At 37.1% G+C, this 13,471-nt stretch overlaps 1 protein-coding gene across 3 annotated transcripts in view; it reads left to right on the top strand.

The window, feature by feature from the left end:
- The window catches only part of GREB1 (growth regulating estrogen receptor binding 1), a 90,268-nt gene that overhangs the window by 41,516 nt on the left and 35,281 nt on the right, over positions 1-13,471 (top strand). For all 3 annotated transcript variants that reach the window (XM_048299372.1, XM_048299371.1, XM_048299373.1), the window contains 8 exons: positions 5,042-5,224; positions 5,519-5,662; positions 6,931-7,056; positions 8,929-9,051; positions 9,914-10,051; positions 10,228-10,413; positions 10,954-11,304; positions 11,985-12,113. In XM_048299372.1, coding sequence (XP_048155329.1) covers positions 5,042-5,224; positions 5,519-5,662; positions 6,931-7,056; positions 8,929-9,051; positions 9,914-10,051; positions 10,228-10,413; positions 10,954-11,304; positions 11,985-12,113 — 1,380 coding nt within the window. The remainder of the gene's footprint in view (positions 1-5,041; positions 5,225-5,518; positions 5,663-6,930; positions 7,057-8,928; positions 9,052-9,913; positions 10,052-10,227; positions 10,414-10,953; positions 11,305-11,984; positions 12,114-13,471) is intronic.

Below are 13,471 nucleotides of genomic sequence, written 5' to 3'. Positions count from 1 at the left end.
AACTTGTATACTTTAAGATCCAAAGTCTTCATCTGGATGCTGGACATAAAAGAATGTTCCTGGTCTCCTATCTAATGAAAAAAATTATGTATCTTACTAACATGAGGATAGCATACTATTTGTACAATAGATCATACTGTAGATAGAAATGATTGTTTGATTCAGGTTTTCATACACCAGTGCAAATCGAATCAGGGGAAGTAAACTTAGAAGCAGACAGGAGTAGTCTCGTGGTTTCAGACACATTGTGGGATAAAAGAGAGAACCATTTTCACTTTAAATAATCTATTAATGTAGCACAGTGTCCTCTCTCTGGTGGTAGATTTAAATTGAAAACATGTCGTATGAAGAAAGGAAACTATTTAGTGTCTTGCTTTTCAAGACAGCATAGAAGCCTTATTTTTGGTATTCTGAGTTTAGGCACTGCTCCGTCAAACATGTTGGCCTTTTGAAACAGCATGGAAAGCGGTCCCTTCAAGCCTTTGTAAGTTTAGAGGGAAATAGAATTGGATTAATTCTGAATTGAAATTAGCTGTCATGAGTCAGAGTATATCCCACACTTTTGGTAAGGCTTACTGGTGATACAGACACATCATTTGTGACCCTTCAACCCCACTGGTTTTTCGCCTAATTTCATGCTTTTTCTAATATACTGTATTTTTGTAAGGCAGCTGTTACCCAGTACTGTAGATTTTTTTCAAAACAGTTTGATTTGATGAGAGAAGACACTCATTACTCACCCAATAGTTTCCTGACTTCTTATGGTCTGCTGCATGTGTTTTTGATGATACCTGTGGATTGTACAAAAAGACCAGAAGAAAGCAGGAAATATCTCAGTAGTTTCAGGGCCAGGTTTTAACTTATGATCTTGTTCCCATTAGGGGCTGTTTATATGCCTCTGGGGCATGAGCCATTTTATTGATTATGCTACTAAGTTGTCCCACCATCAAGGCAGATGTGCTTGTGATTTGAAAGTAATTTCTGTTGGAGGTTGTTTGGTTTCTTTGTTTTTACAATTGATGTATTATTCCATAGGAAGGAAACCTCAATAGTTTCTGGAAAAGACTATATTTTTGACAAGCAAAACGTTTTCTGTCTCTAGGCTTGTTCCTCATATGATTCTGTTAATCATGTTTGATCACAGGTTTAACTGCTTTGCAAAACAGATTCAGCTTTTTGCCTTTAGGAAGCTGTTTATTGGGTTTTATGCAACCTAAAGGAATGCTTAGATGGAGGAAGTGATCTGTGATAGTGAGATATTTATTGTTTCCTAATTAAAGCAGCTAACACGAACCTTTCCTTAGGTTTTTTTTCTCTTCTTGTTTTGTTTTTTTTTCTAGTCCTCACTCTTCAGGAGAGTCTCTCATGATAAACAAAGCAGCTATTCACCCATCATTTTCCAAAAGACCAAAGAGCTGCCTACTTTCCTAGTGGGGAACAAGAAATCCTTTTTTTTTCTAGTGGGTCCCTGAGGTCAGAATGACAGAGGAAAAGATTAGTTTGCTTGCATTGCAAGCTGTATGTAAGATGAAAACATTGTAGTATAAAATACTGTGGCTGCTTCTTATAAATATGCAATGATCTGTTGGGCTTTTGTAACAGTACTGAGTTGCTGTACAATGGAGCTCTCCAACTTGACCATATTTATTTTATTCATTTTTTAAACTTAGGACTTCAGTCTTCAAATGGAGTGGTACTGAGTAGGTGGGAAAGCCATGGGGCATTGTCAGTGTTTGTGTGCCTTTTCCTGTGAGTAGAACTGAAAAGAGGAAATACTTGTGGTGAAAAGTTGAAAATATAAGTGTTCTTTGTTTAAGCAAGCTGCCAACTTTCCACCAAAATATTAATGTTAATTAAAAGCCTGTTACACATTTAAAAGAGAAACAAGAAAAAAATTTTCTGCTAGTTTATGAGAGATTTGATTATGAAATATTGAGTGCATGACCTTCCACTCTGAAGTACTCTCTTTATCCCTACCACAAGCTCACTGTTGATCCAAAGGAACCATTTTATCAGTGAGAAGGTAGGTCAGATTTCATAACCTTTTGGTCCAAGGTCCTTCTTCAGAGCACAAGGTCCCTGCTGTGGAATAGCTTTTTAAATTATGGACAATTGATCATTGTGATGTGAGCAAATTCAAGCAAATGCATATGATAAATCACAGATACAAACATCTTCTGATTAAACAATCTTCAGAGGGGAACAGCCTTTAGTCACAACTGAACTGAGCTGGATATGAACCAGTGACCTAAAGGTGAAAGGCTTTTAGCCCCTAAACTCCAGGCATTGATTTCTAATTCTCTTGTGAAATCAATCCCATGACATAGATATATTGAGTCACCTTATGGCTGCCCCAACTCCCCTAACCTTTGTCCTCTCTATAATGTATGGAAGAATATTTAATGCAGCTTGTTTATGAAACAAGCTGTCCCCTCTATCAGCTGCTGCCTTGGGCTGTGGCATGAACAGGGCCTTCAGAGGAGGATGATGAAATGTTTGGGTTCTCAGTTTTACTCAATCTGCCACATAAAGTGCTCTGAGCAGGGGTGGCAGACCCCTGCAATGAGAAATGACTGAAGAGCATTTTATTGCGCTGGAACTATGAGCATGCTGTGTTCTATCTGTGGTGTCAGGGCTGAACTGCATTAATGAAGCAATGGCTGTCACCAAAGAGTGTCAGTCAGAGGGAATGGGATGGAAAAGGGTGTTGGCAGCTTCCAAGAAAGCACCGGGTCTCAGAGAGGCTGGAGCAACTTGAGGTGAAAGATGATAATTTGACTTAAAGGAAAATTGAAAAATAAACTTATAAAATGTCATCCAAGGGCTTTTCAAAACAAGTGGACAATTTAGATCTGTTTAATCCTTACTATGCCTCACCTGTATGCTATGTAGGGTGTAAACTAATTTTCCAGTAGACGCCACAGAGTTAAAAATAGGTGATTGGGGCAAAAGGTCTCTTCAGGTAGAAGTTATTGCTAAATGGACAGATGTAATTTACAAAAGTAAATTTACAAAAGTGATCTGAAAATCTGGAGTCCAAATGATAAGTTTTCATGTCCACTGTCCAACTTGGATTTAACAAATACTTCAACATTTGGCTTTGTCAAGTTGCCAGACACTCCCAGAAAAATGATAAAACCTAAAAAGTGTACATTTGGAAAAAAGAAAGAGGAAATTTGAAAACAGGTGTGGTCTTGTGAGTGGCAACCAGGCAAAAATTGCAGTGCTACTCTTGTGATGCTCTGTGTGCTGCCAAATATATGAGAAGTTTTCATTTACTAGCAAAAGCATTTTTCATGATTTCTTAATCAGCATAAAATGCATGCAAACTCTACAGCTTTTGCCACATCCGTTCTAATTGTTTCCTTTTGTTGTTGCTTTTATTGCAGCTACTCAAGGCTCTGTGATGTTAGACAGATGCTTTTGTGCTGACTGATATAACAGTCTGCAGATATATTCTGCAGAGTCATGACTTGTCCTGATTTTATGAGTCATAATGACTTTTATCATCCTACTGACTAGGATCAGAGAGATAATAGGCAGCTTTCAATGGTTGTTTGCCCCTTGTTCCCATGGATACCAGACCAAAATCCACATCAACTTTAGTTTTTAATAAATTCTTCTGAACCTTTTGAAAACTAACTAAAGTGCTTAGGTTGAAAACCAAGCAACAAGTGTTTACCGAGCATTATGTTTCAGTGCTTGTACTTTACAGAAAGAAAAAAATATTGGCCATTAGTTTTTAAGTATAATTTGTTTGAGATATGTGATTGAAAGAATTTTCCTAAGTGGATCTTAATTTCATTTACAATATTATTGATCCTTTATTCCAATTTTTTCTTTTCAATGTCATTGTCCACATTATGTGAAATACATTTCCTTTATTTTTGCCATGTTTCAATTCACTGAATATACTCTTTTCATTTCAATTCCTGTTATTACACATAAAAATGTTCATTACATATGATTAAAATGAAAGAAAGCATCATACTTCAGGTCATGTGTAGGGAACAGAGAGAAAATTTCCAAGGGCAAAATTATCTTTTAATTCCCCTGTAGATCATAAGTATTTTCAGACAGTTGCATTAGTCTGATGGAAGATGAAAATGTCTTAGGAAATACTTTGTAGAATGGACAAAAAAAAGAAGAATCTTAAGGCAGCTGTGTGAGCAGTGCCCTTTATTTACGATGATAATGACATCAGCACCATGAGCCCCTTGTTGAGGCACAAGCTGTGTATCTCAGAATGAGAGGAAATGGCAGTATCCCTGGAAATGCCCCATCAAGCCTGAGTACAAAAAGCTTTACGGGGAAGGACTATGTCTCTGTTGTGTCTATAGAGTTGCAGACACTTTGTTCCTGTAATCATAAATAGTTTCAACTGCTGTGAAGTGCTGACAGAGTCTAGCCATAATTTGACAAAGCTATTTTAAATTAATAGCTCAGGAATGGCTTAGTACTTTTTCCTGTCTAAAATAGCATCTATAGGAGGCACTTGATACTTAAATATGTTCAGATCTATTTAAATATAGTAGGTTAAATATACTTAATTTCTTGAGACTTAATTGCATGTTTCATTGAATTGGGTGAAATGAAATTCAATGAAATTGAATGATATTTCAATGAAAATTGAAAGAGAAATGAAGCATGTACATGCTGTGGTGCTGAATATGGCTGGGGTTAAGCAATTGACTCAGTGCTCTTCAACCAGAAACTTTTCACTGGTAGGTAATAAATAGGAATTGTGACCTTTTTCTGGCAGGAGAAAATGGAAAATATGGCCCATTTTATTTGTTTTTTAAACGTGGGGCTATGTTTTTACAGTCTGTTATCCAAAGTGCAATATGCTTTTTGCACAAAGTGAAAATACCTTTTTTAAGGAAAGCGTTAATAGAAATCTCACTCTGTGAGAAAAGAAGAACAAACCAAAAACCTCAAACATAAATAAATACAGTCTTTCCTCTGGAAAGAGTCATGTTTGAATGTTATTAATAGTGACCCACCTATCTCATTGGATTATGTGTATTGTTTATTTTATCAGGCTTCTCTGGCAATTGTGTTGGCTGTGGCAAGAAGGGTTTCTGCTACTTTACAGAATTCTCAAATCACATTAATCTTAAACTGACTACTCAGCCCAAGAAACAGAAACACTTGAAGTATTATCTGGTCAGGAATGCACAGGGAGCTCTGACCAAAGGATCTGTAATCTGCTGGAAAGGGGCAGGTAAGATAATGAAGCTGTCTTCCTTGAGCTCTGGTTTTTATCATCCAAGCTTAACTATCATGAGGGCTGGCGTCTGTGTAAAGCCTGAATGAGATCATTTGAAAGACTCTTTAAAGCCAGGTGACTGCTAGAGCAGCTGTAAAAAGCCATTGTCTGACCTAATATAAGCCTGGCCTGTCTGAAGACATTGGTTCCTTCATTCAAGTGCTGTAGCCTCTAAGAATTAATGTGTGAAATTATCAGAAAGATAAAGAAGCTTTTTTTTTTTTTTTTTTTTTTTTTTTTTTTGTTAAGAGTTCAGAGGCCGTCAGTCTTCAACCAGTACCTGCTCAAGCACCTTGTTCCAACTGCCAGAGAGTTCGGGCCTCTCAGGAAGCACCTCCAGTGAGCCGCTCCCAGCTGCAAATCCCAGTGCTCCGGCTGGGACTCAGCAAACAGGTACTGCTTAGAAGGAAAACACGCCAGGGTTGCACTTCCACTTAACTCCTCTGTTCTTGTGTATTTGGGTATACTCATGTGAAAGCAAAGGCAAACAAACAAGTAGGCACACTGCCTAATAAAACAAGTTGAATAGAATTAGAGATCTATTACAAATAAAGAAAGAATTATACTTTGAAGGCTTCTTGCTGTCCCTTCTCTCCTGTCAGGTTTATGTATAAAAGGTTAACAAATAGTAAACAGGTGTTCTGCAACTTGCTCACAGCTAAACCAAACCAAAATGTTTTAAAAAGCCCTTATTTCTAAAGTGTCTTTCCAGCTGTTGCTTGTCTGGTCACAGATGACAACTGTTACAGCATCCAGTGTAATTTTAGCTTTTTCGTCTGATCCAGTCTATTTTATGCTATGACCAGAATCCTATTCAATACAGATACTATATGGGCATCAGTTTAAAAGCTTGTGAATTTTTCTGCTGAGAAAAGTGACTTTAAAATTAAAAACCAAACAATTGGTATCTGTAACTTTCTTTGCATTAAAAATTCTTTCTGAGACCTTTACTTTTCCATTAACTTGACATAAATGAAAGGTGATAAATGATAGAGGCTAGAGTGATCTCTCTGAGCTTCTTTATAATGAAAACAGCTCTTTAGTGTCTTGTGACTATTAAAGGTTTTTCCTGAGTTTTTACAGAGGAGAGCTGAAGCACATCTGTTGGTGGTTATATTCTATTCTCTGTGTAAGAAGCCTGTTAAATAGTCGTGATCTGGAATACTGGTGCACTTCCAGAGCAAATCATCAATCTCTTTATAAGAGCAGATTGCCTTTTTTTTTTTCGCCCCCAGATGTTACAAAAAAGCTACATTAATTACAAGTATATTAGGCTTGAGAACACCTCCATTTTTTGGCTTTTTAAAATGCAGTATAGTTAAAAAAAATCTTAGAAAGATTGGGATGGAGGCTTAGTAAATTTTAAACAACCTCTCTCTTTTGGCTGGTTCTTGAGTAAACTTTATGTAAGAGCCAGGGTCATGCAAAGAAGCTACAGCTTCTGACATATGCATTTAATTGAAGAATCAGATTTTGCCCAGGCACTTAATTGGGAGTAGGAGGTCAGAAGTAGTTTGTTTTATTCAGCATTTTATTCGCTCTTGAGCAGATCCCGATGGCTCTATTAAATGAAATGATGAAATGATTGGTTTGTTATATCAGCTGAGGCTCTCGACCTAGAAATGTTTAATGTAAATACTTTGGGTTTTTTTTCTTGCCAGCTGCAGCCACAGATCCCATCCCTTCAACAGCTGCATTCAGCTCAGCAGTTTATAATGGCAAGGAGTCACCTAAACAACAATTGATGAAAAATAACCTGTCTGCTCTGACAAGACCTTCGGTGTTAGGTATTTGTATGGATTTGTTGTTTAATAACCCTAAACTCTGTATTCCATGAGTATAATAGAAGCATTGAACAAATTATATAATGTTTGTAATTTCCTGAATGAATAGAAATTACAAATTTCTTCCAAGTCTTTTCTGACTACAGTACTGTTTTCTGTGTTAATTTCCAGGGAAAAAAAATTCTTTATATGTTTTCAGCCACAGTTTTGTTACAGTTCATATTAACTAGATGTTTTTCCTTATATTTACAGTTCATTTATTTAATAGAGATACAGGCCAGATTCTGAATCCAGGTTCTTAAAGAATGTGTCAGTTTGCATCAATTTCCCAAACAGATTTTGTGAAGGGAATTAAGAAATATTTATAAGGAATAACTCATAGGATGATTCCTGTGTTGCAGGTCACCTTGAGATGGAGAAATAGACTTTGTCAACTGGCTCCAAATTCAAGAAACTGCCCTCGCCATAGCATTATTATAATGATTTTTGTTAATTGTTTTCTGTCACAGACTGTGTCACTGGTTTGTTTAAGGAAGAAAATTAGTTTTCACTATGGCTAGCAACAAACTGTAGCTCGGTTTTAGGATAAGTCTTCCCAAGTTTCCCTGCTGGCATCACAGACAAATACACCTTCTCTGCCCATTCAGGCTCTTAATCTCTTTTTTTCATGCAGCAGCACATTATTGCTAATTCATTTCAGAAGGATTAATTTCACATATCAACATATCTGCAGAAAAGAGCACAGCACTGTCAAATAAAAAAGTCCTTTGTGTTGCTCTAAGTATCTTGTGACTTTGTCACAACGTTATGCCAGGAAACCAAGTGGAAGGATGAGCAGCACAAATGGCCAAAGTCTGCCCTCGCGTGGTAAAAGGGTAAGGGACAAAGTCATTGGAAACCCCCGTGTGTGAGGGTCTGCAAGTGAACAATCTCCTTCTAGATCTGAAGACCTCGGGTTTATCTTTAATTTTAATGAATTTTTCAAAATTAAACCCACACCTTTTTATATAAAATTCTTATTTTGTTTCGAAATTTATGTGGGACTTTTCACCTGGAGATATCACCTTGACAGGGTTAAGCAGTGTTACGACCTCTGTGTAGTCATGTCCAGAAACAGAAATAGCTCAATCCTGCAAGTTTCTGAGCAAATTCCAGGAGGACCGTTGACTCTCAATAATTAGAAATACTTGATGTTAGTGGAAGCTCATCTTCCTAAGAGTTTGCAGGAGTGCACAAGAAGACTCAAGAAAATGATGAAAAAAATTTAAAGAAATTAGTCATCAGGAGCTCCTGAAAAAACCGTAAGAAAGTTGTTTTTACAGAAGAAAATGTTGAAGCTATACATGGGTAGGAGGAAGGTGTAGCAGTAGTTTGATAGGAGTTAATATGGAAAAACATAAAACCAAAGACGGAATCAGCAAGAAGTGGCAAAAATCCTGTAAATGGGGAAATTTTTGAAAAGAAACCCTCAGCAGTATTATTTTTCAGTAAGTTCCATGTAACACTGTGTCATGTGTTCAGAAATAAAAGGAGCAAAATGCCCACAGTGTTGACTTCAAAATATTTATACTGTAAAGGATTCTTATTATGTCTCATTACTTACTGTATTATTCTTAGTAGAGAGAAAGCATTGGTGTTAGATAAGTGAAGTTTACGTAGATAATTAAGAGTTCTCTGCACCAAAAATTTCCCAATAATTTAAGCAGGACACAACAAAGTAAAATAAACCACACAAAATTATTATATTCATAGACTTGACCTTTTCTACTACCATACTGATGAATACATTCAGTCTGTCAAAACATACTGAGTTACCATGCACAAACCTGAATAAATTTTATTATGATATTTCTCTGGAACATTATTCTTATTCAGGCACATTAACAAATTCAGGCCCTCCAAAAAAGCGCCATAAAGGTTGGTCACCAGAATCTCCATCGTCCACTGAAACTTGGAACTTGCAGCTCAATCCACAGGCTCCAAACAGAATTAAAAATGGTAAGCTATACCCAAGGTAATGATTTTGTTTGTTTCATTAGAACATGAAAATTATAGGGGGGAAGGAAGTATTATTTTAAAGACACATGCAGATTCATATGAGGGATTTCTCTGTGCTCACCTAGATGCTTTATTTCCTAGATGCTTTTTGAGGCTCTGAGCCTAACTCTCCTTAGGTTCGAGTCATCAAGTCATTAACAAATCCCAACAGATGCCTGGGTCCATCTTTAGACACCAAAACACCTTTGGAATATTAAAATTAGTATCATAACTCAGGTCCATAATAACAGTACCATCCATTGTTTCAATCATTTGTCATAATGTTCTTGGCACTTGGATTTTATAGTCTAGAGACAGACAGGAGTGACATGCAGTGAAGTAAATACAGTTCCTCCAAAATATTTTCTTTTAATGTACTATTGTTTACATTAAAATTACCATAAAGAAGCTATGGCTGAGCAAACACTGAATCTTACATTTTTCTTTCTTCTTATAGCAATAAAAACATTCTAATGAATGAAACGAAGTGTATCACCCAGAACTCACAAATCATAACTACATGTGCATTGATATCACATAAGAGTCTGTATTCTTGCATTCATACCTGGAACTGTTTGTTTGTAAACATTTCAAAATCTTTAGATGCATGTGGGATGTCCAATGTTGCAGTGACATAATTAGTCCTCCAAGACTGTTAGCATAATAGTGTGGGTTGTAGTAACAGGTCAAGAGCTGTGTGATGGAGCCATAAAAAGCAGTTAATACTGATAGCAAATGCGGGTATGAGAAGACGCTGAATAACTTTTCTTTGAGGAAATCATTACTAGACCTGACTCCAGTAATAATATGTCTAAAATCTTAGATGGAGGAAGCCTGTCATCTGTACCACATTCTGCTTTGGTGGGACCAGCCTCCTCTCCAATGGTAGGCTCAGGAGAACCAGTCTCAGTTCCGGACAACTTGCTGAAAATCTGTAAAGCAAAACCAGTTATTTTTAAAGGTAAACCCCCCAACCCCACAACAAGGCCTCTTTTTTTTCCAAGAGATGTAAAGATATATTCTACCTCTAAACACTGCTAACACTATCCATTTTAAGAGGTTGACTATTAAAACTGTTTAATGCTTATATGGAAAATGACTAAATTAATGTGATGTTTACATACATTTATTTTGTAGGTCATGGAAACTTCCCATATCTTTGCGGGAACATTAATGATGTGATAGTGAGTCCTTTGTTGTACACCTGTTACAGAAATTCACAGTCTTTATCTAGAGCATATGAACAATACGGTGCATCTACAATACAGCCTATTTCTGAGGAAATGCAGCTCTTACTGACTGTTTACTACCTTGTTCAACTAGGTAAGATTGTTCTACATCCAGAGAGACTACGTTGAATATATTACATGCAGGCAAATGAGAAAGGGAATATTAGGGCAGGACAGTACTAAATATGAGTCTTTGATAATGTGATATTAAACTATTTCATTCATGATTATGGAAAAAAATGAAATAACTAGGTCTTGAAGGCCAGACAGATTGAATTATAAACATACAAGGTTTATTTTCTGCTATCATCTGGGACCTCAGCGATGAAAATTAAAGGAAAAGAGCTGTCATTCACTGTTCTTGCAGACAATCTGTGGTTTAGAAGTAGCATTATGCTGAGACAGGCAGCACTCAACCTCTTAAACATTTCTAATTACTGGTACTCAGGTTCAAATTAGGGCAGCTTTATATGAGTATCACAAAGGCATTTCAAAATGAAAAGTTTGCTTTACGTCTGCTATAGGCAATAGAGTCATGCATGCAGAAATCTGAAGCATGGTTTAAAAAATACATGCTTTTAACTCAACAGTTTTTTAAATTGTTTCATAATATTTCCCTCTTATTTTTTTTTAGCTGCAGACCAGGTCCCTTTGATTGAGGATTTGGAGCAAATATTCATGCGTTCCTGGCGGGAATCACACCTGTCTGAAATCCGTCAGTACCAGCAGGCTGTTCCCCAGGCCTTTCCCCACGTGCCCAGCCAGATCACCCCGGTGACTTCAGCCCAGCTGCCCTGGCTGGCGGGGCTGGCAGCCAGCTCCTGTAATGACAGTGTCCATATCATTGAGTGCAGCTACTCCCTGGCAGAAGGGCTTTCAGAAATGTTTAAGCTACTCATTGAAGGAAAATTAGTAAAGACAAACTATGTGGTGATCATATGTGCCAGTAGAAACCGAGCCATTGATTCCTGCATTGTGATAACAGGTAATAACCCAAGAAAGTATCTCTATGCAAACCAGAGTAATTCAATGCTGTGAGGGATTTGGTTGGAATTCCAGTAAATTGCCTCACAAAACAGAGCAACTAGTAATGATTGGGTTTGGTGAACCCAAGCTGACACTGCACCACTGGGTCTCTCCCCAGCAAACCACATTCTGCCTGCGTTGCCCATTTTCTCACCAAAGCCTCTCAGCCGACAAGGCTACAAATAGTGAGTTACAGCACACACAGTGCATAAAGCTCTCCTCCTCTGTGCAACTGGGACATTACTGCAGAGAACCTTTCATTAGCTTCTAAAAGATGATCTTTCAATGTCATTCCCTTCAACAACCTGTTGAGGGTTATGCTCACAATTAAATTATCTGGATGGCCATTCAAAGATTCATTATGATTGTAAGATAATTGGCAGTTCCTTTCAATATTATATGGTCTTTTTATATACTGTATCAACAAATGTTTTCCAAACTGGGAATGAAATACAAAGAATTACAAAACATTAATCTGTTTTACATGGTGCATATATGTGTCAAAGACATAAAAGACTCATCTCTGCCATTTCTGTATGTGTGGTATTTATTTAGTTGTAAAGTATTTTTGTTATGCCTTAGAACATTTTTAACTTTAGTTTAAAGTGTTTTCAAAATTCCTCTTTTTTTGTCTTTTAGGAAAGTATCAGGCAAGAGTTCTGTCTGAGAGCATGCTCAGTCCTTCAGACTACCAAAAAGAAGTTAACTATCAGCTGGTCACAGGGAAGGTGGAAACTCTGGGGTCCTTCTTTAGCACACTCTGCCCAGGTACCTAACAGGTTGTAAAGAGGCATGTTTCTAAATCCCTGAAACTTTTAAGTCTGAGAAAATAGTCGTGCTCATTTCCTTTCCAGAAGCAAGACACTCTAAGAAATATATGAAAAATGCAGGACAGAGTTGTGAAAGTACACTTGAATTGAGATTCCTCCTAAAAGTGTCAGTTTCTAAAATCCATTGGTTTCATAAAAAATAGGCCAGCAAATAGCTGAGCATATTATTCTTAGCTATGCAAATCCATCCTTATGTTATATAAGTCCATATCCATATGAATGTATAAATTCTTTTGCCGTGAGCACAGAATTCATTTAGAGCAGGATAGATCAGAGCTATTTTATGAAAGGTAGGATTTTCCCCTTCTACTTACCCCACTTTGAACTTGATTGTGATGCCTGGGACAGAGAGGAAAATTGCAGAGGGACACAATTACTGGATCGTTTTGTAACTGAGTGTACTGAGGATTACTACTGGCAGGATTATCTGGGGATAGATCAAGCCACATGGAAAGTTAAACTGTATCTCACAACTAGGACAAATGCAGCGTATTTGTCACTGTTAATGGGATGTCACAGTCTTCTTTGCCATTCGCATCATGTTGGTAAATAGATCACAAGAAGCTCTCTGTGTCATGATATTTTGAGTGGTAGCTTAAGGGAATCTCAATTTCCTTAAATCATCTTGTAGTTATGTAGTGTTTATCTTAGTATCTTCAAAGCACAGTTCTCAAAATTAAAGAGAACCATAGAGAATCATAGAATTCTCTGCTGTTGCTATTGTTTGAGCAGAACAAGTAAATGAGCATCCTAAAAATAGCTGCCACCTATATCCACTGCACTGCACTTCACAGGGCAGGCCCTGGCTTTCTGAGCTCACTGCAGACATGCTCAAACATCTTTTCAAGTGCTGAGAAAATACTAATGCCTGGGTCTGGCATATTGTACTCTCTGCATAGCTTTCATCTGTTAAGTAGGGCCCATGCTCTATAGAAATGGATCTGTTTGCAGATATGCAATACTTTAGTAAAGTATACCTTGCTTGCTTCAGCATTGTGTATAGCTACAAAACTCACGTTTTTCTTTTGGCTGTATTAGAAATTATTTTTCTGTCTCTCAAAAATGTTAGAGTTTTAAAAAAATTTATCAGATTTTTCTCAACTTTCTTGTAATCCTTGTTAGTGAACAGTATGGATCCATGGTCTGAACATAAACTAAGTCAGTTTTATGTCTTTATTGTTGCTGGTTTGCATCAGGGCCTTGAGGCTAGTTTTCTACCACGTTCCATAAATGTCCTAGCTGGTCTGCAGAGATGGTTTATCATTCCCTGGTCTGGTCTTCATTTTATTAGTGATA

This window comes from Corvus hawaiiensis, chromosome 3 (assembly GCF_020740725.1).
Source record: "Corvus hawaiiensis isolate bCorHaw1 chromosome 3, bCorHaw1.pri.cur, whole genome shotgun sequence".
Lineage (NCBI taxonomy): Eukaryota > Metazoa > Chordata > Aves > Passeriformes > Corvidae > Corvus > Corvus hawaiiensis.
This window is presented reverse-complemented; position numbering and strand designations above follow the sequence as displayed.